The sequence below is a fragment of the Mesocricetus auratus genome, unplaced genomic scaffold (assembly GCF_017639785.1).
Source record: "Mesocricetus auratus isolate SY011 unplaced genomic scaffold, BCM_Maur_2.0 contig_7702_pilon_obj, whole genome shotgun sequence".
In the NCBI taxonomy this organism is placed as follows: Eukaryota; Metazoa; Chordata; class Mammalia; order Rodentia; family Cricetidae; genus Mesocricetus; species Mesocricetus auratus.
This window is the reverse complement of record NW_024431555.1, coordinates 5,273-30,597: the sequence shown is the minus strand read 5'-3', so window position 1 is coordinate 30,597 and position 25,325 is coordinate 5,273. Positions and strand designations below refer to the sequence as shown.

General features: G+C 41.5%; 1 protein-coding gene across 1 annotated transcript; it reads right to left on the bottom strand.

Annotated features, from left to right (window-relative positions):
* Positions 1-23,669: 23,669 nt before the first annotated feature.
* Positions 23,670-24,275, bottom strand: LOC101828253 (putative methyl-CpG-binding domain protein 3-like 3). Its single transcript, XM_040740990.1, has one exon. It carries the CDS (start codon positions 24,273-24,275, stop codon positions 23,670-23,672), a length of 606 nt encoding a protein of 201 aa, XP_040596924.1.
* Positions 24,276-25,325: the final 1,050 nt, after the last annotated feature.

The window sequence follows — 25,325 nt, the reverse complement described above, 5'->3', positions numbered from 1 at the left end:
TTATAGTTACCCCCAAGATATTTTATGTTGTTTGTGATTATTGTAAAGGGTAATGTTTCACAGGTTACATTCTTATCTAATTTATTGTCTGTATATAGTAGGGCTACTGATATTTGTGAGTTAATTTTGTATCTTGCCAGTTTGCTGAAGGTGTTTGTGAACTGTAGGACTTTCCTGGTAGAATTCTTTGGGTCGCTTACATAGACTATCATATTGTCTTCAAATAGTGAAAGTTTGAAAGATTCCTTTCCAATTTGTATCCTCTAGATCTCCATTTGTGGTCTTATTGCTTACCTAGAACTTCAAGTACAATATTGAAGAGATATGGAGAGAGTGGGCATCCTTTTCTTTTTCCTCACACATTTCCCATTCCTGATAGTTTATTTTGTCCATTTTTATGAATCTCAGTATATGTCTATTTTCTTTACCTCCTAATTTTTCCAGGACATACTTCTCCTTTTTTAGTCTTTACTAAGTATTTTGACCTCTCAGAGTCTTCCTTAAATGATGTACTCACCTCAACATTTTATTCTTATTGACTTATTTTGTTTTTAATTTCTTTCAGATTTGGAGACTATACTTAAAGACAAATGGCTAACTCCTGAATAACTTAGTTTTATAAAAGAACATGCTGATAGTGGAAAAACAGTAACACTGGAGGCAATGATTTCTGGTTTTTACATGTTAGAAAAGTGAGAAAACCCAGAGAGTCATTATGAACAGTATTATTTAAACTTGAGGAAGTACAATGTGTGAACAGATACTGTGAAAATATGATATTTTTGGAAACATACTAGACCAACTTCAAACATATTTATTCACTGAGAGTTCCAACAAGTTCCCATTTCATTAAGTTTGTATCAAGTGTTGGGAATTTGAAACATAAGTGGTCCTAAATTTATGGGAAAATGTTTTTGGATATATGGATTTATATTCAAATGACTGTGCATTTGAACAACCTCAAAGTAAGCAGAAGTCATACATCAGTACTGAAATAGACAAATTGTTTTTACTCACAGATTTTCTGGGAAAGTGAATCTTATTTTAGCATGATAAGTTATTAATCTTATAATTTATGTCATAATTAACAGAAAAGAGATCATCATGGAATGAAAGCCAATGAATGCAATCAACGTTTTAATGTCTTCAGCACGAAATCTAATCTTACTCAGCTCAAGAGAATTCATACTGGAGAAAAACCCTGACTGTAGTCAGTCTGGAAAATCCTTCCCCAGTAAATCTTATCTTAATGTTCACCAAAGAATCAATAATAGTGAGAAATCATTTGAATGCAATAACTGTGGTAAAGCAATCAGTGTCCCCTCATCCCTCAGACTTCATGTAAGAATTCACACTGGGGGAAAGCCGTATGAATGCAACCAGTGTTTTCATGTCTTCTGTACCAGTTGTAACCTCAAGAGCTGCAAGAGAATTCATACATGGGGTGAGAATCACCATGAATGTACTCAGTGTGGAAACGCCTTCAGTACAAGGTTCTCTCTCCCTGGACATAATAGCATTCACACTGGAGAGAAACCCTTTGAATGCCGGGATTGTGGGAAAACCTTCAGGTAGAGCTCGTATCTAGAACACTTGAGAACTCACACTGTTGAGAAGCCCTATGAGTGTAATGAGTGTGGGAAGAGCTTCAGCAGTAGCTTTTCTCTAACTGTGCACAGGAGAATACACACATTCTGTTTTAATATTGTGTACAAACTGTTTTCTATTAAAGTAAATTGTGTTAGAGCCTTATAGTCTTCCATTGTGACTATTAATTAACATTCATATAATTTTAGCATTTTTTGTATCTGTTTTGGAGTTTTGTAAATGTGCATAAAAGATTGGGTTCTCCAGGACTTCTCTCCCACCAATGAGTCCAGAAAACCAGAGGATCCAGGGAGACCAGAGGAGCAGCTTTTCCGGTGGCGGGATCAGGTACAACAGGTCCTACTTCTGGGCCTGTGTTCCAGTGCCTGGGGATCAGCTGGGAACTGCACAGAGCTTCCAATCCCAGCAGGAGCCAAGCACTCCAGATTCCAGGTTTTCTTTCCCACCAACGAGACCAGGAAACTAGCTGACCCAGGGAACCAGGGGAACAGCTGTTCCAGAAGGTCCAGAAATCCCAGGGGCCAGGGAGACCAGGGGAGCAGCTGTTTCTGCAGCAGGATCTGGTACAACAGACCCTGTTGCTGGGCCTGTGTTCCAGTGCCTGGGGATCACCTGGGAATCTGACAGAGCTTCCAATCCCAGAGGTAGCCAAACACCCCAGGATCCACGACTTCTCTCCAATCAAGGAGACCTGGAAACCAGAGGAGCCATTGAGACCAGGGGAGAAGCTGTTCTGGCAGGATCAGGTACAACAGGATCCAGCAAATGGTCCAGGGGACCAGGTGGGAGGCTAAGGGCCCCAGATTCCTGTTCTTTTCTCCACCCAAGGGATCAGAAGGAGGACAAAGAATAGAAGAAGTACCAGATTATTGGACTTGCTAGCACCCACCAAAAGGGATCTCTGGTCCCCTACCCACCAGACCAGTAAGGGGCTCTTTCTGTACCCACTAGAAGAAGAGACGGGAAAGAGACAATACAAAAACACACTCAGCAACAGAAAAACCAATAGGACACCACCAGATTCTAGAGACTCCACACCAGCAAGACTCCCACATTCCAATGCAAACGAAGCAGAAGAGAATGACTTTAAAACCACTTTCATATAAATGATAGAGGCCCTAAAAGAGGATACAGGAAATACCTCAAAGAAATGGAAGGAAAAACAAACCAAAAAAAATGCAAGAAATGGAAGAAAAAACAAAACAAAAAATGAAAGAAATGGAAGAAGAAACATACCAAAAAGGGCAGGAAATGGAAGAAGAAACAAAGCAAAAAATGCAAGAAATGGAAGAAAAAAACAAAGCAAAAAATGAAAGAAATGGAAGAAGAAACAAATCAAAAAAGTCAGGAAATGGAAGAAAAAGCAAACCAAAAAATGCAAGAAATGGAAGAAAGAACAAACCAAAAAATCATAAAAGGCAACAAATTGACGAAAAGATAAATCGAAAACTGCAAGAAACAAAGCAAACCCGGCAAGAGTTGAAAACTGAAATAGAGACAATAAAAAATTGAATAATGCTGAACTGCACCATTCCTGGGTCAAAGAAGAAAAAAACAAGAAATTCAAGACTTCCTAGAATTCAATGAGAATGAAGACACAACATATCCAAACCTATGGGACACTTTGAAAGCAGTGCTACAGGGGAAGATCATAGCACTAAGTGCCAACATGAGGAAACTGGAGAATAGTTATAATAGAGAATAAACAGCACAGCTGTAAGCTCTAGAACACAAAGAAGCAAATTCATCCCGTAAGAGTAGACGACAGGAAATAGTCAAATTGAGGGCTGAAATCAATAAATTAGAAACTAGGAAAACAATACAAAGAATAAATGGAACAAAGAGTTGCTTCTTTGAGAAAATCAACAAGATAGACAAACCTTTGTCCAAACTTACCAAACATCAGAGAGTGAACATGCAAATTAACAAAATTAGAAATGAAAAGGTGGACATAACAGCAGACTCTGAGGAAATCCAGAGAATCATCAGCTTAACCTTGGAAAACCTGTACTCCACAAAATTCAAAAATTTATAGGAAATGGATGACTTCCTGGATAGCTAACTTTTGCCAAAACTAAATCAAGAACAGATAAGCAATTTAAATAGACCTATAACCCCTATGGAAATAGAAGCAGTCATCAAAAGTCTCCCAACCTAAAAAAGTCCAGGTCCAGATGGCCTCAGTGCAGAATCCTACCAGAAATTCAAAGAGCAGCTTATAACAATTATTCTCAATATATTCCACACAATAGAAGCAATAGGGTCTTTGCCAAACTGTTTCTATAAGGCTTCAATAACCTTGATCCCCAAGCCACACAAAGATACAATTAAGAAAGAGAACTTCAGACCAATATCCTTCATGAACATTGATGCAAAAATACTCAATAAAATACTGGCAAATCAGATCCAAGAACACATCAAAACAATCATTCACCATGATCAAGTAGGTTTCATCCCAGGAATGCAGGGATGGTTCAACATATGAAAATACATCAACGTAATCCACCATATAAACAAGGTGAAAAACAAAAATCACATGATCATCTCACTAGATGCTGAAAAAGCCTTTGACAAAATCCAACACCCCTTCATGATAAAGGTCTTGGAGAGATCTGGGATAACAGGGACATACTTAAACATAATAAAAGCTATATACAGTAAACCAACAGCCAACATCAAACTAAATGGACAGAAACTCAACGCAATTCCTCTAAAATCAGGAACAAAACAAGGCTTTCCACTCTCTAAATACCTTTTGAACATGGTACTTGAAGTTCTAGCCATTGCCATAAGACAACAAAGGGGGATCAACGGGATTTAAATTGGGAAGGAAGAGGTCAAATATTCACTGTTTGCAGATGATAAGATAGGTTACATCAATGACCCAATGAACTCTACCAGAGAACCCTTATATCTGATTAACACCTTCAGGAATGTGGCAGGCTACATGATCAACTCAAGAAAATCAGTAGCCCTACTATATACAGTAGATAAAAGGGCTGAGAAAGATATCAGAGAAACAAAACACTTTACAATTGCCATAAACAACATAAAATACCTTGGGGTAATGCTAACCAAACAAGTGAAAAACCTGTATTGCAGAACTGCACCATTCTTGGGTCAAAGAGGAAAAAAACAAGAAATTCAAGACAGAGGGTTGATCTCCAAAAATTACAAAGAACTCAAGAAGCAAGTCTCCAAAACAGCAAAGTATCCAATTAAAAAGTAGGCTGCAGAACTAAATAGAGAGTTTTCAATAGAGGAGTCTAAAATGGCTGAGAGGCACTTGAGAAAGTGCTCAACATCCTTAGCCATCCGGGAAATGCAAATCAAAACAATTCTGAGATACCATCTCACTCCTGTCAGAATGGCTAAAATCAAAAACACCAATGACAATTTATGCTGGAGAGGATGTGGTGAAAGGGGGACACTCCTCCATTGCTGGTGGGAGTGCCAACTGGTTCAGCCACTTTGGAAATCAGTGTGGAGATTCCTCAGAAAAATGGGAATAAACCTACCACAAGACCCAGCAACTCCACTCTTAGGCATATATCCAAAAGATGTCCATTCATACAACAAAGATGTCTATTCCACTATGTTCATACCAGCTTTATTTGTAATAGCCAGAACTTGGAAGCAACCCTCATCCGAAGAGTGGATAGAGAAAATGTGGTACATCTACACAATGGAGTACTATTCAGCAGAAAAAAATAATGGAATCATGAGATTCGCAGGCAAGTGGATGACACTAGAAGTAACCATCCTGAGTGAGGTAACCCAGTCACAAAAAGAGAAAAATGCCATGTACTCTCTCATATATGGATTTTAGACATAGATCTGGGGAGTGCCAGCCTACAATCCTATGGCCAGAGAGTCTGGGAAACAGAAACTTCATTTAGTGGCTGATCAAAGAAGAGGCAGACTCCCTTGGTTAAGTACTGAGTTGAACTCAAGAAAGCCAGTAACAGAGAGGGAGGACTGATGATCAAAGGGATTAAGACTGGGCTGGTTTAACCCCCAGAAACAGCTGACCTGACAAAGGTTAACTCTTGAATTTCAGGCATCAGCCTGGGAATCCAGCATGGGACTGATCAAGACACCCTGAATCTGGGTGTCAGTGAGGAGGCTTAGGTAATCTATTGATCCATGGGCAGCAGATCAGTACCCATCCCAAGTATACACAACACGGACTTTGGTCTCCCATAGAACAATGTGAGGTGCACTCTCACCCTGAACTCTTGGGGAAGGGTCTAGGCCGTGCCCTACATGAAATGACAGACTATGGACACTCCCATGGAGGGTCTCACCCTCCCTGGGGGAGTAAGGGGATAACGGGGGGGTTGGGGGAAGGGCACGCGAGGAGGGGAGGGAAAAGGAGAGGGACCTGGAACTGACGTGTGAAGCAACCCTGTTTCTCATCTAAATTTAAACTGGAAAAAAAATTAAAATAAAAAAATAAATACACAAAAAAAGAGAGACTTGGTCGGAGGTTTGGTTATTCTGAACCCTCAAGACTAGATAATTAGAGATTTAGTTTAAGTGTTGATATCAAATGTTTGGAGAATTGAGGAAGAAAATCTGTTTCTTTTTTGTCTTATGATAAAGAAGTCTGTTGCCATTTCCCCCTTTTTGGTTGGGGTATATAAAAATGTTAAAGAATAAACTTGGTGTGTCCAGCATTCACTGGATTGCCCTCCTGATTCTGTCCTATGTCTTGATCTTTTCCTTAACATCTTTACGTGTCATTTCTCAACTCTCACTCTCCCTCTTAGGTACAAACTTGTCAAGTAGGCTGGATGTGACTGAAGCCCCCACAAAGACGGGTTATTACAGATGGCTAATACAGATTCATGGTACAATGACAGGCTACCACATGGGCTACTACACTCCTGAAAAAATCACCTGCTGCTGCTGCTGTCTCTCTGCCTTTGTCTGATCCAGAGGCGGCCCCCTCCACCCCTGTCCTCTGCTTGCTCCTTTGGAGTAATACATATTGTTATTACTGAGAATTTGGTGTCTGATTGTGTCCTGTGTTGACTTCAGGGTGCCACTCTTCCTTGCAATACAGATTTCAAAGGATCCTGTCTACAGATATACACATAATTAAAAGAAATAAATATGAGTATAGATATAATTAACTTGGATTCAAACAAAGAAAAAGCAAAGACCACAGTGTTTGGGATCCGGATCATGAGGGTGAAGGTGGGAAGAGCCCTAGCGTAAGGTGTCAGAGGCCCAGGGTTCCATCCTTAGCTCTTCATAAAATGGATATGCTGGCATATGATTATAATCTTAGCAGTCAGGATCTGGATAGAGTAGGATCAGAAGACTGTCTGAGCAAAGAGAGCAAGTAGCAATTAGCCCGGCCCTGTCAAAAATAAATAAACAGATAGATAAAAAGTAAATAAAAAATAAATTAATTGCAATAATAAGAATAGTATATAACTGGAGCTAGGTGGAAGGGGAGGAGAGGTTCAGAGTTTCAGACTGGGAGACAGAGAAAGACAGAGAGAGAGAGAGACAGAGAGAGAGAGACAGAGAGACAGAGAGACAGAGAGAGAGAGCTAGGAGGATAGGAGGAGGAGGGAGGGAGGGAGGAAGGAGAGGCAGCAGACTTTAGAGGGCAAAAGATACCTTGGAGCTTTGGGACACAAAGTCACACTTGGCAGATCCCTGAAGTGGGTGCTTGGCCTGTACTCTAGATCTCAGGAAAAACAGAAAGCACTCTTACCTGCTTCTCCATCTCTTCAGGTACCACTTTCCTGCTTATGATATTTCATTTCATTTTATAAGACATATTTATTATTATTCCTCACTAAAGTGCAATCTTTTAAAAAATCACTCTGAAAAAGGATTGTGGAAAATAAAGTACTAATAGGAATTTTAATCATGTAGTTGTATGCAGTTTCTAATTTATTCTGTGTATTTAGAAATGAGACAGAAAAAACTGATGAAGTGTCATTAAAAGAAGAACTGAATGGTAATGAAGCTTGCCAGAGTTCCAATCCTAGGAACTTTGCTTTCATGAGTTTACTGATAGTCAGACTTGTCAGTTTTATTGGATTTGTAAAGTAAACACTGTCCCGTGCTACCGTCTCGCCAGCAAGAACGACACAGGACACTCGGATCCTTCTGCAGGAAAGCTTTAATACATCTTGAGAGATAGTTGATCAGCTTCTGAGAGGGAGACCCCAAGCTAAGAAACCCAGCCCCTTATATAAGCCTAGGAGCTCCGAGTGAGATGTGTAGAGCCGGGATTGGTGGTTTGCTCATCACCCGAGATGACGCCACGGGAGAGGCACAGCTTAAATGGTGAACTCCAACTGACAGCGGATGTCAGCGCCATCTTCTAATGGCGATAGCGATAGCGAGGGCGGCTCCTCATATCTCCCCCTATTCAATTATTTTTAAGCCATAGGACACCCACAACTTTGGAGTGGAGATAGAGGTCAAATCCCCATGTGCAAATTTGGAACATGTACAAAGCTCCTCTCCAGGGTCTTATCCCCAGAGGGATCCCTGACCAGTCCCGATGTCGTTTTTCTGGGGGAAGGAGATCATGACATAGAACCTTCATGCAAGATGACTTATCTCCCAGGAGAAAGTCGTTATACCGCAGACCTCTCCTGTGCAGTGCTTAGCCTTGCAACTCCTTGGGCTGCTGAAGCCTACCCACTCTATCCCGTGCAATGAGACTAGCCTCGTGGGGTGCAAGAGCCGGGAGGCCAGCGACCTATTGCTTTAACATGGTTAACCAAATGTCAGGGAGGCTCCGTGTTCTAAGGCAGCAAGTGCTTGTGCCACCATCACTTTGTCTCTTTTGTTTGGGCTCTGAGCTTACACACCATCCAAAGCATCAACACTATTCCACAGCAGAGAACTAGGCTAAATGATCCCACCCCCACCCATTCCTTAAAATAAGAAAATGCAGATGAAATCCAGGAGGAGAGGCCTTCCATCAGAGAAAGATCCAGACGCGTCGAATTCACTTGCAGGATCGCCACTCTCAACTCACGGAGTGTCTGCTCAAACTCAAAAGTCCAATTCTGTAATAAATGTTGAGACAGAGCTTTTGACAGGTTAGCTGCTCTTGTAAAATTCTCATATTGTACTGAAGTGACACAAAGGCCAGGCAACTTTTGTTCACATCCCAATTGGGCCATCTGCCACAATATATCCAATTGTTCCTGAACCAAATTAATCTGTTGGTTTACCAACATCAGGCCTCCTTGTATCTGAGAATTGGCAGTGGCCTGTTTATCTAGGGCCATGGTCACAGTGGCTGATAGTTCATTAATGGTTTGAGTTGTCTGCACAGTGGCGGAAAGTGCAAGGGCCGAGGCGGTAACCGAAGCAGTAACCGCGGCGGCAGCTATCAGGCCCACAATAATAGCAGAGATCCCAAAAATCTCGCTTTTCCCTAAACAAACTCAAACTACTTGGCACCTCAACAGGAACTGGAACAAATCGAGGCATGCGCATTACCAAAGCAAAAGGGTGCTTAATAGCATCCCAGCATAATGCATAAAAACAATTCTAAGCAGAGCAATTTATTTCTTTCTGATTCTTACCTAAGGTATCATTACTCACAACCCAAATAAAGGGCAGCCAAACACAAATTGGAGCAGCTGAATAATTAGTTCTCTTAAAAGGGGTATACTTAACATTGGAGGAGGACCAATCAGATGATCCAGAGCTCTGTCCCTCACTCAGACTGTTGCCTAATGCCCCTTTCCAATCAAAAGTAATCTGTCCCTTCTCACTATATCCTCCAGCAATCATTGCCATAGGAGAAAGATCAGTACAGCTTCCATTAATTCAAAAGGATTAGCATTAGATCTTTCTGGATCCATATGAATAAAATTATCCTTTAATGAAGAAATCACAGTAAAGCACAAGCTTCCTACCAATGACAAGGTTCTCTCATCCTGAAAACTCTGTATCTGAGGATCTAAAGGCAAAAAGGCAAGCCCCAACTCTCTATTAGTTGTGAAAAATCTAGGGAACTCCTGGGCATTATGCATCACTGGCATCGGTAGGGGAAGGTAGACATGATGGCCCACCGTAACTCTCCCATCATACTAGGAACCATCATCCTGAGTAGGAGAGTCTTCATCACCCACTTGGCCTCCATCCTTCTTATTCTGGAGTTGTGAAGGAGCTCTTCGAGTGAGTCTTTCAGGGATCCACAGGGGGTTTTCTTCCTCCTGTGGAAAAACACACACAGCTCCCCTGGATCTTATTAGAATAGGATCCGGGCCTTTCCATTCATTAGTTAGCACATCTTTCCATTTTACAAATTCTTTTGGCCTATCAGGCTCTAAACTGTGGCGATCGGCCGCAGTGTGGCCTTGGGCATCAGAGTTCAAGAAATTAAGGGTAAAAAGTGCCATGGACACAGCAACTCTTGGTACCGAGGGTAGAACATCCTCAATACTCCCCTTTTGTTTAATCAGATATGATTTGAGTGTACGATGGGCACGTTCCACAATGCCCTGTCCTTGAGGGTTATAAGGTAGGCCAGTTAGATGGGTAACATCCATTTGCCGACAAAACTGTCGGAATTTTTGAGAGGTATATGCTGGTCCATTGTCTGTTTTTAAAATTCTGGGTTTTCCCCAAGCACTCCAGGCCTCAAGGCAATGTTGAATCACATATGAGGCCTTTTCCCCTGTTAGGGGTGTGGCAAACATTACGCCAGAACAGGTGTCAACAGAAACATGAACATATTGAAGCCTTCCAAAAGAGGGAATATGAGTAACATCCATCTGCCACATCTGCAATGGTCTAATGCCACGTGGGTTTATTCCCACGTGGGGAGCAGGTAAGAATTCGCAGCAATTCTGGCATTGAGTAACAATTTCCCTAGCCTCTTTCCTGGATAGAGCAAAACGACGGCGCAAGGTCTCAGCCGTCACATGAAAGCGCTGATGGAATTCTTTTGCTGCTTGTGTGTGGGTAGACAAGGCAGCGGCCACCAGCTTTGTAGCCTTGTCCGCTAAGTCATTCCCTAAGGACATGGGACCTGGGAGTCCAGAATGTGCTCGGACATGGGTAATGAAAACAGGAAATCTCCTATTTAACAAGGCAGCTTGTATCTTCTGAAAGATGTTAGCAACTCTGCTGGAGGATCTTATTATTCCAGCTATCTCAAGGAGATTAACTGCATTAACCACATAAGAGGAATCTGATACAATATTGAGGGGTCCTGGAAAAGCCTCAAGAACCTCCAGTACTATCAGACATTCTACAACTTGAGGTGAAGTTTCATTATATTGTTTAGATATAACCCTATCCTTGACCACATAAGCTCCCATACCAGTTTTCGATCCATCAGTGTACACCACAGTCCCATCTGGGAGTGGGTCTTTAGCTGTCACTTGTGGAAACACTATAGCCTGGTTTAGGGCAAACTGTAAAATTGGATGCTTTGGAAAATGATTATCAATTTGTCCTGAAAAGGAAGTAACTAAAACTGCCCAATCACTAGATGTGGCTGCCAAGGTCTGAACTTGTGCAGCAGTATAAGGCACAATCAAGGAATCAGGATCCCTGCCAAAATGCGTAACAGCTGCTTTTATTCCGCGAAGCGCGAGCTGTGCAACAGCATCAGGGTACCAGTCAATAATCTTAGCAGGGGAAGCATTTGGATGAATCCAAAGTAATGGTCCATGTTGCCACAGGACTGCAGTTGGCAATTGAGCTGTCTTAAAAACACACAGATTAAAAGGTAGTGACTCCTCAATACGTTGTAATTGTGCTTCCTGTAAGGCCTCTTCCACCATCTGTAAGGCTCGGTGGGCAGCAGGGGTAAATTTTCTGGGTGAGGAGATATGAGGCTCACCCTCCAGGAGATCGAAGAGGGGTTTTAGATCAGCAGATGGAATTTTTAAAAAGGGCCTCAACCAATTTATATCTCCCAGAAGTTTCTGAAAATCATTTAATGTTTGTAAGTGGTCTTTGCGAATTTCTATTTTCTGAGGAACTATATTTTTGGGAGTAATCATTGAGCCCAAAAAGAGCCCTGTATCTGCAATTTGAACCTTTTCTGAGGCAATCTCTAATCCCCACTGTTTTAATTCAGCCACCAGCATGGGAAAAGCCTTTTGTAAAACATCTAACTCTTTGTGACAAATAAGAATATCGTCCATATAATGGATCATGATTAAAGATGTAAATTGCTTCCTAATTGGCTCCAAAGCCTCCTGCACATACAGCTGACATATTGTTGGGCTATTGGCCATGCCTTGCGGCAGTACCTTCCACTGAAATCTCTTGTCTGGTCCCATATGATTAAGAGAAGGGATAGTGAAGGCAAACCTTGGTCTATCCCGTGGGTAAAGTGGAATAGAGAAGAAACAATCCTTAATATCTATAATAATAAGCTTCCAATCTTGAGGAAGTGCAGAAAGCAAAGGAAGTCCTCTTTGAACAGGGCCAAAAAGATGCATCTGATTGTTAATGGCCCGCAGGTCATGGAGTAATCTCCACTTCCCAGATTTCTTCTTAATAACAAAAATTGGTGTATTCCATGGGGAGGTAGAAGGCTCTAGATGCCCCAGCCGTTCCTGTTCTTGCACTAATCTTGTGACAGCCTCTAATTTTTCAGAGGATAGAGGCCATTGAGAGACCCATAACGGCTCCTCTGTTTTCCACGGTATGGGTCGTGAAGCCTCAACGGCCCCTAAATAAAACCCAGTCCTTTTCTACCCCGATTTCCATGTTGTGTAATGGGTTTTATTCTGCCTTGTTCTTGCCTACCCAAGCCTCTACCCTTTGTATACCCCATCTTTGCCATAATGGCTGATGCCTGGGGGAGTATTCATTAGTTAGGGTCATGCCCATGGCTTGTAACACATCCCGTCCCCATAAATTTACAGGGAGTGGCAACACATAGGGGGTAAAACATCCCTGTTTGCCCTCAGCGTTCCGCCAGGTTAAGGCTGAGGCACTGATGGCAGGAGAGGACTGGTATCCAAGACCTTGTAGAGAATGAGATGAAACAACAGTGGGCCAAGACTTCGGCCACCAATGGAGTGAAATAATGCTTTTGTCTGCTCCCGTATCCATTATCCCTTCAAATTCTTTTCCATTAATTAACAATTTTATTGTAGGTCTCTCATTTAGGGGTATAGCCAGATAGGCTGAATCACTTCCAGAAGATCCCATAGCCCTTTTTTGTAAAGTGTAGGTTTCTCCATCCCTGAGGGAGGGCAGCAACACCAGTTGTGCAATTCTATCTCCCTGCTTTATAGAAAATACACCCCGAGGGCTAGAACAGAGAACTTGAATCTCCTCTTTATGATACGGGTCAACAATCCCAGGATATATAATGAGTCCCTGTAAAGTTAAGGAGCCACGGCCCAGAATAAGCCCAATGGTGGCAGGGGGCAAAGGTCCAGGGGAATGGACTGGGACCGGTTGAACATTCATTTGGGGCATGAGTAAGAAGTCGGAGGCGGCACGCAAGTCCATTCCGGGGGTTCCTCGGAAGCCTCTACTTCCTCTTGATTGCTTTTCTGAAATCGGTTCCCATATTTCTGAGGGCCCTGGGACCATGGGCCCCGTGACCCGTTTTTTGATTGGGGTACCTTGGGTTCTTCAATAGGGGGCAGAAGCCTCCCTTTCATATCCCGGACTGACCTGCATTCACTAGCCCTATGATAACCTTTACCACAACGACGGCAAAGCTCCAGTTCTCTTGTTCTTTCAGGGGATTGACAATCTTTCTTAAGGTGCCCCATTTTCCCACAATTAAAACAAGCTTTTCGACTAGATAAATCTCTACGCCTGTGCGTTTGTAAAATGGCAGCAGCTAGTCCTGCATTGGTTAGGGGTCCCCCCCAGCTCCCTGCACACTCTGAGCCAATCTTGTAAACCTTTGCTTTTTCGAGGGGCGATAGCCGCTCGACATTCCTGGGTTGCTTGTTCATAGACAAGTTGCTCAATCAGGGGCATAGCTTGTTCTGAATCACCAAAGATGCGACCGGCGGCCTCGGTCATTCTGGCCACAAAGTCTGAAAATGGCTCTTGGGGTCCTTGGACAATCTTTGTAAGGTGTCCACTGGATTCTCCCCTTTTTGTGAGGGCCTTCCATGCTTTAATAGCGGCAGCCGACACCTGACCATAGACACCCCAGATGTAGTTGGTTTGATTAAGGGCATGCTGACCCTGACCTGTCAGCATTTCAAATGTCCACTGCCTCTGATTCTCATCTTCAGCTGTGGCATTAACTCTAGCTTGCGCCTGGGCTGCATCATACCAGAGAGCCTTCCATTCCATGTATTGTCCCATGTTGGGAAGCACTGCTTTCACTGTCGTCTGCCAGTCAGTGGGAGTCATGGCAAAATTAGCAAGCCTTTCTACCTGTATTGTGGTAAAGTTAGCATTGACCCCATAATTACGAACGGATTCGGCCAATTCTTTGATTTGATTGTAATCTACGGGAGTATGTACTCTTCCGCCTTCCACATTCTCGAATACTGGAAAAGCCATTTGTATTTTTCTCCGTTCCTCTAAAGGTAAAAAGGAGTCAGTACCAGTATTCAGCCGAAGCTCATACTGCGGAGGCGCTGAGGGGCGTGAGCCCGCCGGATTTATAGGCGGTGGCCTCACATTCATTTTTGTTTTCAGCGGCCGGTGTCTATCAGGGTGATATCTTTCTTCCTCATACCGTGCCACCTCCTCCTCTAGACCACCTTCTTCGCTAGAATCCAGAGTGTCAGAATCGGAATTATCTAGCTCCAAGGCTTCTAGCTCTACCGTAGGGTATAGGCTAGATTCTGGCTTTTTCTTTTTCTTAGATTTGTTAGGGGGTGAATGATCACTCCCTTCTTTCTCTCCCCCTTTCTTAACTTCTTGGGGAGGGCCTTTTTTCTTAGACATGTCTTTCCTTTTGCGAGCTCCCATTCTCTCACTCCGTTCAGTTTCTGACATGCTATCCTGAACTTCCTCTAAGGTTCCCTGACTTTCTATTATAGCAGGGTGACAGGCCTCATCCTCCAAGCAGTTTTTAACTAGCTTCCAAATGGCTTTGGTACCTAAGCGGAGATCTCCTTCTGCATGCTTCCTGTCTAGTTCTTTACCTAGCTTGTTCCATGAGGCCACAGTGAGGGACCCGGAACAAGCATACCATGGTGCCACTCTATCTACCTCCTTCACAAAATTTTGAAGTGTTCGTGGTGCAATTTTAAGATCTCTTTGTTTTAGCACAGTCTGTAGGGCAGTAACCACTGACTGTGACGACCCCATCGCGCTGGCGGCTTATATAAAAAGCGGCGCTCGACTCCTTTACCAGACTGACAGCACCGTTCTGTCAGCACCAGCCACGATGAAGAAGAAGGACAAACAGGACTAGCACCAAAGCCTCCACTGACCCGTCCCACGGTGATGACAAACTAAGGCCAAAGTCGAGAAAAGGGGTGTTCAGGATCAAGCATACCTCTCTGAACTTACGTCCCTGCAGTTCTGAATCCTCCCCGTATTCCGAGGGGTCTCCTGCGGCACCGGCGATGTTGAAGAGTTCCCGGGTTTCGGCACCAGATGCCCCGCGCTACCGTCTCGCCAGCAAGAATGACGCAAGACACTCGGATCCTTCTGCAGTAAAGCTTTAATGCATCTTGAGAGATAGATGATCAGCTTCTGAGAGGGAGACGCCAAGCTAAGAAACCCAGCCCCTTATATAAGCCTAGGAGCTCCGAGTGAGACATGTAGAGCCGGGATTGGTGGTTTGCTCATCACCCGAGATGACGCCATAGGAGAGGCACAGCTTAAACTGTGCAGTTGTGACATCCAACTGACAGCAGATGTCAGCGCCATCTTCTAATGGCGATAGCGATAGCGAGGGCGGCTCCTTACAGTCCCATTTATTAATTGTCAGTCTCAGTGTCTGTACTACTGGTATTATGTTCAGGAAGGGGTCTTCTGTATCAATTCATGCAAGGCTACTTCACAATTTCTCCTCGAAATGACTCAGAGTGGCTGGATTGATGTTGAGGATTTTGATAAATTTGGATTTAAGTTTTGGCTTGGTGATAAATATGGATCAATCTACTGTCTTTTACATGCCAGCATCCAGTTACTCCAGCACCTTTTGTTGAAGATATTTTCTTTTTTCCATTGTATAGTTTTAGCTTCTTTGTCAAAGATCAGGTGTTCAAACGTGTGTGGGTTGATATCAGGTTTTTGATTTGAATCCAATGGTCTAGTACCTGCTCTTGTACCAATACCAAGCTGTTTTCAGAACTATAGCTCCATAATAGTGCTTGAAGACAGGGATGGTGATGCCTCTGTAAGATCCTTTATTGTATTGGGTTGCCTTGATATCCTGGGTCTTTTGTTTTTCCATATGAAGTTGAGGATTGCCCTTTCCATATTGGTGGAAAATTATGCTGGTATTTTGGTAGGGATTGCATTGAATCTGTTGATTGCTTTTGGTAAGATTGCCATTTTTACTACCTTGATCCTACATATCCATGTGCATAGGAGTTCTTTCTGTTTTCTGGTATCTTCTTTAATTTCTTTCTTTAAAGACTCAAAGTTCTTGTTATGCAGGTCTTTCACCTGTTTGCTTAGAGATACCCTAAGATATTTATTGTGTTTGTTGCTATTGTAATGGGTGATGTTACTCAGATTTCTTGCTCATCCCATTGTTTGTCTATATATAGTAGGGCTATTGATTTTTTAGTTAATTTCATATCCTACTAATTCACTGAAAATGTTTATCAGCTATAGGAGTTTCCTGGTAGAATCCTTTGTGTCCCATATGTACACTATCATATCATCTGAAAATAATGAAAGTTTGAATTCTTCCTTTCCCATTCGTATGCCCTTGAGCTCCTTTTGTTGTCTTATTTCTCTAGCTGGAAATATAAACAATATTGAAGAGATATGGAGAGAAAATCCCTGTATTGTTCCTCCCATAATTCTCATTCTTGATAGTTAATTTGACTGTTTTTATGAATCTCAATATATGTCAATTTTATGTAACTCTGAAAATTTCCAGAACACACTTCCCCTTCTTTCCAGTCTTTACCAAATATTCTGATATCTCAGAGTCTTCCTTGAATGATATAAACACCTCACCATTTGTTTTCTTCTATTAAATTATTTTTCTTTTTAATTTCTTTCAGATTTGGGACTGTAGTTTAAGCCAAATGGCTAACTCCTGAAAAACTTAGCTTTAGAAAGGAACATGCTGATAGTGGAAAAAGAGTAACACTGGAGGCAATGATTTCTGGATTATCCATGTTAGAAAAGATAGAAAACCCAGAGAGTCATTATGAACAATATCATTTAAACTTGAGGAAGAACAATGTCTCAACAGATACTGTGAAAGTATTATATTTTTCTAGAAAAATAATTAAACCAACTTCAAACATATTTCTACACTGAGAGTTCCCACAAGTTCTAATTTCATTAAGTTTAAATTAAGTGTTGAGAATTTGAAACATAAGTGGTCCTAAATTAATCAGAAAATGTTTGTAGATATAAGGATTTATAGCCAAATGGCTGTGAACTTGAACAAGCTCAAACTAAGCAGAAGTCATATATCTGTACTGAAATAGACAAATTGTTTTATGTCATAGATTTTCTGGGAAAGGCAAACTTATTTTACCATAATATGTCATTAATGTTATAAATTATAATTTATGTCATAATTAACAGGAAGGAGATCATCGTGGAATGAAAGTTAATGAATGTAATCAATGTTTTAAAGTCTTCAGCATGAAATCTAACCTTACTCAGCATAGGAGAGTTCATACTGGAGAAAAGCCCTATGACTGTATTCAGTTTGGAAAACGCTTCTGTATTAAATCTTATCTTACTGTGCACAGAAGAATCCGTAATGAGGAGAAACCATTTGAATGCAATCACTGTGGGAAAGCATTTAGTGACCCCCTCATCCCTCACACATTTTGTAAGAATTCACCCTGGGTAAAAGCCCTATGAATGCAACCAGTATTTTCCTCTCTTCTGTACCAGTTGTAACCTCAAGAGCTACAAGAGAATTCATACATGGTGTGAGAATCACCATGAATGTACTCAGTGTGGAAAGGCCTTCAGTACAAGTTCCTTTCTCACTGGACATAATAGCATTCACACTGGAGAAAAACCCTTTGAATGCCAGGATTGTGGGAAAACCTTCAGGAAGAGCTCGTATCTAACCCAACACTTGAGAACTCACACTGTTGAGAAGCACTATGATTTTACTGAGTGTGGGAAGTGCTTCAGCAATAGCTTTTCTTTAACTGTGCACAGGAGAATAAACAATGGAGAAAAACCGTATGAGTGCAGTCACTGAGGAACAGTTTTAATAATCTCTCAACTGTGAAGAAGCAGAGACATCTGTGTGATGATGTTTTTTAATTCACTTATCATAATGTGCCCCAAAGTTGACATGTTGGAGAAAACCTGGTAAGTAGAATGGTGTTCATGTGGCCATGATCTTCAGTGATGTCACACCATTTAGTCTTTCTTGTGGGAAATCACACAACAGAAGAACAAAAGAAATTCAGGAAACTGTACAACAAGTGTTCACATTGCTTACCACAGATAATGATGTACTCTGCTGTGATATTGGGAAATCGTTAATGGTTTTTCTTTTTTAAAGAGGTATGAGAACACTTTTTGATATGCCCCCTTGAGTATCAGGCATTGGCAAACCCTCGAGGGTTCCTGTGATTGGAGAAAAAATTGGCAATGCTTATTCTTAAGCACATAAATTTGAGGGACACCCTAGGAGAATGAAGAAATACGTGTCAGGATGCATCTGCCTCAGCTTTCTGCTGAGTAACTGTGTAATAAAATTTATACTGGAAATGAAGCAGATGAGTGTGGGATTATCAGTACTAGAGGGTAGTATTTGAAGTTTCAGTTATCAAATTATTTTCAATCTTGTTTTGTAAACATTTATGTCTATGTGTATAATCCCACCCCAACAAAAAGCACTCTATTTCTCCCAAATTCCAACGCAATGTATTTATAGCTTGTCTTCTGAAGGGCTGCGTGTGGTGACCCACACCAGTAATCCTAGCACTCAGAAGCTCAAAAGGTAGATTGTGAATTTGATGTAAGCTGGAACTAGCTAACACAGTGTTTTTGTCAGAGTATTGGACTTTTTAATATTGATCTTATTTCTTCTCTCTGCCCTGAAAGTACCTAATGTCCATTTTGTCCTGGTTTGGGCCAACAAGATGACTCAGAAAATTATGGTGTTTGCCACCAAGCCTGAACACGAGTTCTATCCCCAGAACACAGAAACTGAAAGTAGATAACAGACTTCCACAAGAGTTGTTCTCTGCTGTCCACATACATCAGCCCATCACCCAAAAATATTTTTTAAAATATTCCATATTGCCCTTAATCTGGCTCTAAACATTTGGTTATATACCACAAACAAGGCACCCATACAGGAACAGAAAAAAAAAACCAACGATCTCTGTGGGAAGATTATTGCAGCATGAACTCTGTATGGGATTTAAGATGTACTCCCAAAGCTGATCCTTGTGAGGATGGAGTATCATTTGAGGCAGTCCTGATACAGACCTTCCCAATATGGTAGGAGACAGCATGTCTTCTTTGCTTTAGTGGTGGTTCCATGGTGTCTGATATGGATGCTAAGACATGCAACCAGGACTGAGCCATCTGAAAGTAGAGTATCTTTTGGAAAAATTCCAAAGTGACTGAACTGCTGCTGTGATAAAACAAAAAGCTTATTTTGCGGCTGGTGGTGGATTTTTTTTTAATTTGTTCATATTTTAATAAATTTTATTTAAATTAGAAACAATATTATTTTACATATCAGTCACAGTTGCTGTTCAATCCCATCCTCCCACCCTTTGATCCCGACATCCAATCCCAAATCCACTCCCCAGGGAGGGTGAGGCTTTCCATGAGGGATCACCAAACCTGTCAAGGCTTTAGAGGTAGGACCTAAGCACTCGCCCATGTATCTAGGCTGAGAATTCAAGTTTCTTAAAGGAGGACATGATGTATTTTATCTTTCAGCCTCTTTTTGAGGGAAGTTAGGGTAAGAAATCTAGGGTGAAACCTTAGAGAAATGATTCACTATCTGCCTTGATTATGGCATCATGCTAAACTAGCTTAAATAACTAAAGGCTACCTGCCTTTCAAATTATTCTAGGCCCTTCTCCACCAATTGACACATTTCCCAAGGGACAGCTTGATTTATGCAAGTCCTCAATACAGGCTCTCATGTCTTATGACTGTTGAGATTGTAAAGTTGACAGTTAAATTAGGACAGTCTTTCTCTGCATGGGGTGGGATGGCGCACCTTACTGGATTTTGCTACTAGAGTAAGAATGTACTAGTAAAAATGCCACTGGACTAGAGAACATACAACCATTCCCAAAAGAGGCACTGTGGGACATGATGGTAAGCAGCTTATAGCAATTTGCCCCTTTGTGTGAGTGGTGAAAGATAACAGATTCCACTGCCTGCCCATATTGAACAGATAAACAATCTACACAGACCTATAACACCTAATGAAATAGAAGCAGTCATCAAAAGTCTCCCAAATAAAAAAAAGCCCTGGCCCAGATGGCTTCAGTGCAGAATTCTACCAGAAATTCAAAGAATAGCTAATTCCAATACTCCTCAAAGTATTCCACACAATAGAAGCAGGAGGCTCACTGCCAAACTCTTTCTACGAGGCTACAATTACCTTGACACCCAAGCCACACAAACACACAACTAAGAAAGAGAACTATAGACCAATTTCCCTCATGAACATTGATGCAAAAATGCTCAATAAAATACTCGCAAACCGGATTCAAGAACACATCAGAAAAATCATCCACCATGATCAAGGAGGCTTCATTCCAGGAATGCAGGGATGGTTCAACATTAGAAAATCTATCCATGTAATCCACCATATTACAAATCTGCGAATGAAAAACCACATGATCATCTCACTAGATGCGGAAAAAGCCTTTGACAAAATCCAGCACCCCTTCATGATAAAGGTCCTAGAGAGATCAGGGATAACAGGAACGTACTTGAATATAATAAAAGCAATAGACAGTAAACCAACAGCTATCATCAAACTAAATGGAGAGAAACTCAAAGCAATTCCTCTAAAATCAGGAACAAGACAAGGCTGTCCACTGTCTCCATATCTCTTCAATATTGTACTTGAAGTTCTAGCTACAGCAATAAGACAACAAAGGGAGATAAAGGGGATACAAATACAAAAAGAAGAAGTCAAATTTTCACTATTTGCAGATGATATGATAGTTTACATAAGTGACCCAAAAAACTCCGCAAGGTTACTCCTAGAGCTGATGAACACCTTCAACAATGTGGCAGGATACAAGGTAAACTCAAAAAAATTAGTGGCCCTATTATATACAGATGATAAAGTTACTGAGATAGAAATCAGAGAAACATGACCCTTTATAATAGCCAAAAACAGCATCAAATATCTGGGGATAATGTTATCCAAGGAAGTATGTACTCTCTCACATATGGATTTTAGACATGGAACAGGATAGTGCCAGTCTGCACTTCCACTGATAGAGAGTCTGGGAAACAGGAAAGAACCTAAAAGATATGCATATATGCATAGTACCCAAGAGAAGAGGATGGAGACAAGATCCCCTGAATGGATGGGGAACACGGCGAGTGGTGGGGGGAGTGGGACCTGGGAAGAAGAGAGGGGGTGAAGAGGAAGAGAGTTGGTCATGGGGGAACAGGAAGTTGAGGGGGTGGGGGTAGAATAGGGGGAAGAGGGAATCATAGGATCGAATACAGATCAGGCACCAGAGCGTCCTCGAGTGATCTAAAGGGATAGCACCAATTGGCAAGCTAAGCAATAGTGGAGAGACCACCTCGAATGCCCATTCCTGATAATGAACTTGATGTCTATAACCATCCGGGAGCTTTCATCCTGTGATTGATGAATGCAGAGGCAAACACACAATTAATCACTGAACTGAACCCAAGGAACCCAGTGACAGAGAGAGAGGAGTGATGAGCAAATTGGCTAAGAATGGGCTGGCAAAACCAGCAGAGACAGCTGATCTGAACAGGGGAGAGCTTTTGGACCCCAGACTGACAGTGGGGAGGCCAGCATGGGACTGATCTGGACCCCCCAAAAGTGAGTATCAGCGAGAAGGCCTGGGCAACAAATGGGGCCCTGAGCCGTGGATCAGTGTCTATCCCTGGTATACAAACAGTCTTCGTGTGCCTATAGCACAAAGAGGGATGCTCTCTCAGCCTGGACTCTTAGGGGAGTGCCTGGACCCTACCCATAGTAAAATGACAGACTCTAGATATCCCCTATGTGGAAGGATTTGGCAATAGGGAGGGAGAGTGGGGGGAAGAGGAGTGCGGGAGGAGGGGAGGGAGAGGGAACTGGGAATGGCATATAAAACAAGCTATTTATAATTAAAACGAAAAATGATAAAAAAAGAATATTGTATTTAGCCTCTAACAAGTCTAAATCTTCCTGTAGCTGCCATGTTTAGTCTTATAATAGAGACAGTTTTGAGCATTCAGACTTTTAGTAAAGATGTAATAGAGCCATCTTTATGGGCCCCAACAGTTCACCTAGTGACGTTTAGGAATCAGGGTAACAGTAGGGTGATTATCAAGATAATGTCTTCAGGCCAAAAGTTGGGGCACATGCCTTTTATACCAGCATAAGGGAATAAGAGGCAGGCAGATCTCTATGTTCCAAAGACACTTGGAACAGACTGAGTTCTAGAACTATACAAAGAAATCCTGTCTCCAAAATAAAAGTTTACTTCTGATGGAATCAAAGATGTGTGCTTCCATGCCCAGCAGCATCATATTCTCACATGTAAATTACCTTGTGTTACTTTATTTATTAAAATGTGTTTAATTTAAATTAGCTATATTAGATGGAAGGTTCAGATCATAATAGAAACCTAGTATAAAGGGAAACATAAATGAAAGATACAACCACATCTATATTATCTTTATAGCATCAAATTCCCAGTGCAGAAAAGAATCTCTGAACTTTTATTTAAATGGAAAACTTTATTGATAGTTTAGGATTACAACAGAGATTTTAACTAAAACAATCAAAATAAGTCCAAGACAGTGGTATATAAAACACACATGGAGCAGCTTTCCATTAACAAGTATTAAGTTAAGCACTTAATATAAAACACTAAATAGCCTCCCAGACAAAATTATTCCTGTAGGCTGAAAAGTAGATAACAATAATTATAGTTTGGTATGTCAAGCTTTCCTGTAGTCCTAACATTCATCAGGCTGAGACAGGAGGATCAAATTTAGGGAATACTTAGTAGTCCAATAGTCACCAAATTTTGAAAAAAATATGATAACCTGAAATTTCTTCTCCCATTAAGCCTGATATTATAAAACTATTTGTTAGGTCATAGACATAGTTCTAGAAAGGGGATTAGCCATATCAGCTGCAGTTTCTCTTTTTCCAGGGCGATGGCAACCAGAATTCCAGTCTTATATGCTGTCTAGTAGTGTCAGTATGGGACTAAAAACCTAGTAAGCCGCAGGCCCATGGTAGGGATGGCAAAGGATTAGCTTCAAGCTGGCCAGGCCTGCCTATCCTGAGTTAAGGCTTTGTTTTCTACCCAGGAGCGTCACTGAACGAACTGCTCAAAGACAGAGACACTTCTCGTCTAAATGTTATATCAAGTAATTCCCTTTGCTCTGTAGGTTGATGGAGGATCTATTCCAGAGTCCTACTGTGGACCATAGTTGAACGAGGGGATATTTTCACATGAAATTTATTTTAGAACATTTCTATCGAAACCAAATCTTTATTATTTAAAGCACTACTGGTTATAATTTTGCTTTTCCAAAAAAGCATTAGCTTTTATTCCCAGCATTTGTGAGGCATGCACAGGAGGATCTCTGTGATTTCAAGGTGACCTTGGCCTCCAGGAGTTCCAGGACAGAGTCCAAAACAGCCAGAGAATCCTTATCTTGAAAGGTAAAAGAGACATAAAAGTAAAAAAAGTTTCTTCATGGAGAACTTGTAGAGTCCAGCACACTCATGTTTTCCTGTTCGTGGTTGTTTAGACATGTTTTCACTTATATTCAGAATAAGCATGTACACTCCATTCTGCCATGTTCTCTGCCTGCCTGGCAAGCATGTCTGCCTCCAAGGCCTGTGCCAGTCTTTTCCTGGCTCTGTTAACCTTTTGTGCTTGTCGGCGAACGTCTGTACTAGTTACCTCTTGACTGCACAAAGATGGCAACAACGTTAGGGCGACTGGCATTGTAGCCCCTTGACTGAAGGAAGAGGAGGGTGGAACAGAGGGAAAGAGTGGGGAGGTGTGCAGATTATTAACGCCGCTTTGACCTTTGGCTTCAGCCTGCGATCCCAATTCAGTTCCTCTGACAGTGTTTGTAAGATCCAATGGGCATTCTAGCTCCCGTTTACTGTTTTCAACTAGATGTCCCTGCAGTCTCTTGAATGCACAGAGCTGCCGGGGTTTCTCCAGATACTCTTCAGATTTATTCCGAGGTAAGGTGATATTCTCAGGATGGGAATTTATTCTAGTCACAGGCCTTGGGAAGATGCAACTGATCATCCTCACAGGAGTCACAGGAGTTGCCCGAAGTCGGCGTTTGACCTTGACCTTCTTCTCTGCAATCCGGGCCCTCTTGTTCAGTAATTCCTGGGGTATCATACTTCTTTTGAGCCTTCCCTTTGAAAACAAACTAAATGTAAACAACACAGAGGATGAAATCTACTACTAGCTATGCTGAATTTTCTTCGTTCATGGATCTTCTACCATCCCTTTTCTCTGAAGAAACTGGTCTCGAATCAGTGATTCACATAAAGTCATCTGTGAATGCTTCTAAAATCAAAAACCTCTAGAGTAGGGCCCAGAATTTGAATTTTGGCTAGATCCCTAATTTTGCTGCAAGAAAGGATCCAGTTAGCTGACTTCTGTGACATCTAACTCATATGGCTATCAAGGATAGGAATCCAGGGGTCTCTATTAAACCAGATACACACAGATTCCCTCCTTCTCCCTTTATTAATGGTACTCTTAACTTCTCTTTCTTATAGTCACTGCATGCTTATTTTCCAAACCTACCGCCAGTGACATGCAGTTATTACTAGTACAGAAATACACCATCTAAATTCACACAAGATCACTCATGCAAGGACAAAAATCATCCATGAATGCATTTCACAGTATAATGCCTTGACATGGGCTAATGAAGTACATTTTAAATTTCTTGCAAAAAATTTTAACAAGTACTTTGCAGCTTTCCATGGGACATGAGTTTGTGTCAAGTACAACTGTGCATTAAATTAAGGAGAGTTAAATGTAAAGAAAAAGGACAAGAAAGAACAATAAACCATTAGGATGAATGAAGTACTCACTATCAAAGACTGGCTTGTTAGTGAGTTTCCTGAAGATCCTTGCATGGTTGCAGAGCTTGTCCTAAATGCTTCACTACAGAGATGCAGACAAGTCCTGGGTTGCTGGAAATGGCAGTGTCTTTGTCTTCTAATGTTCCTTTTGTATAGAAATAGAGATGCCTAATAAAATTACCAGACAATCCAACCTATAGATAAACCAAACAATGGCAAAATTGCTAGGGAATAAATCAGTTGGTGGATAATCCAACCACAAATAAACTGGGTAGTAGATTATACGGTTGTGCATAAAGTGATCAATTAACAATCTGTGGGAGTTCCTGTTTCATATCCATGGAATTTGATC

Excerpts from the sequence above, each read along its gene's own strand:
- LOC101828253 (XM_040740990.1), bottom strand. The coding sequence starts at position 24,275 with ATGATACCCCAGGAATTACTGAACAAGAGGGCCCGGATTGCAGAGAAG.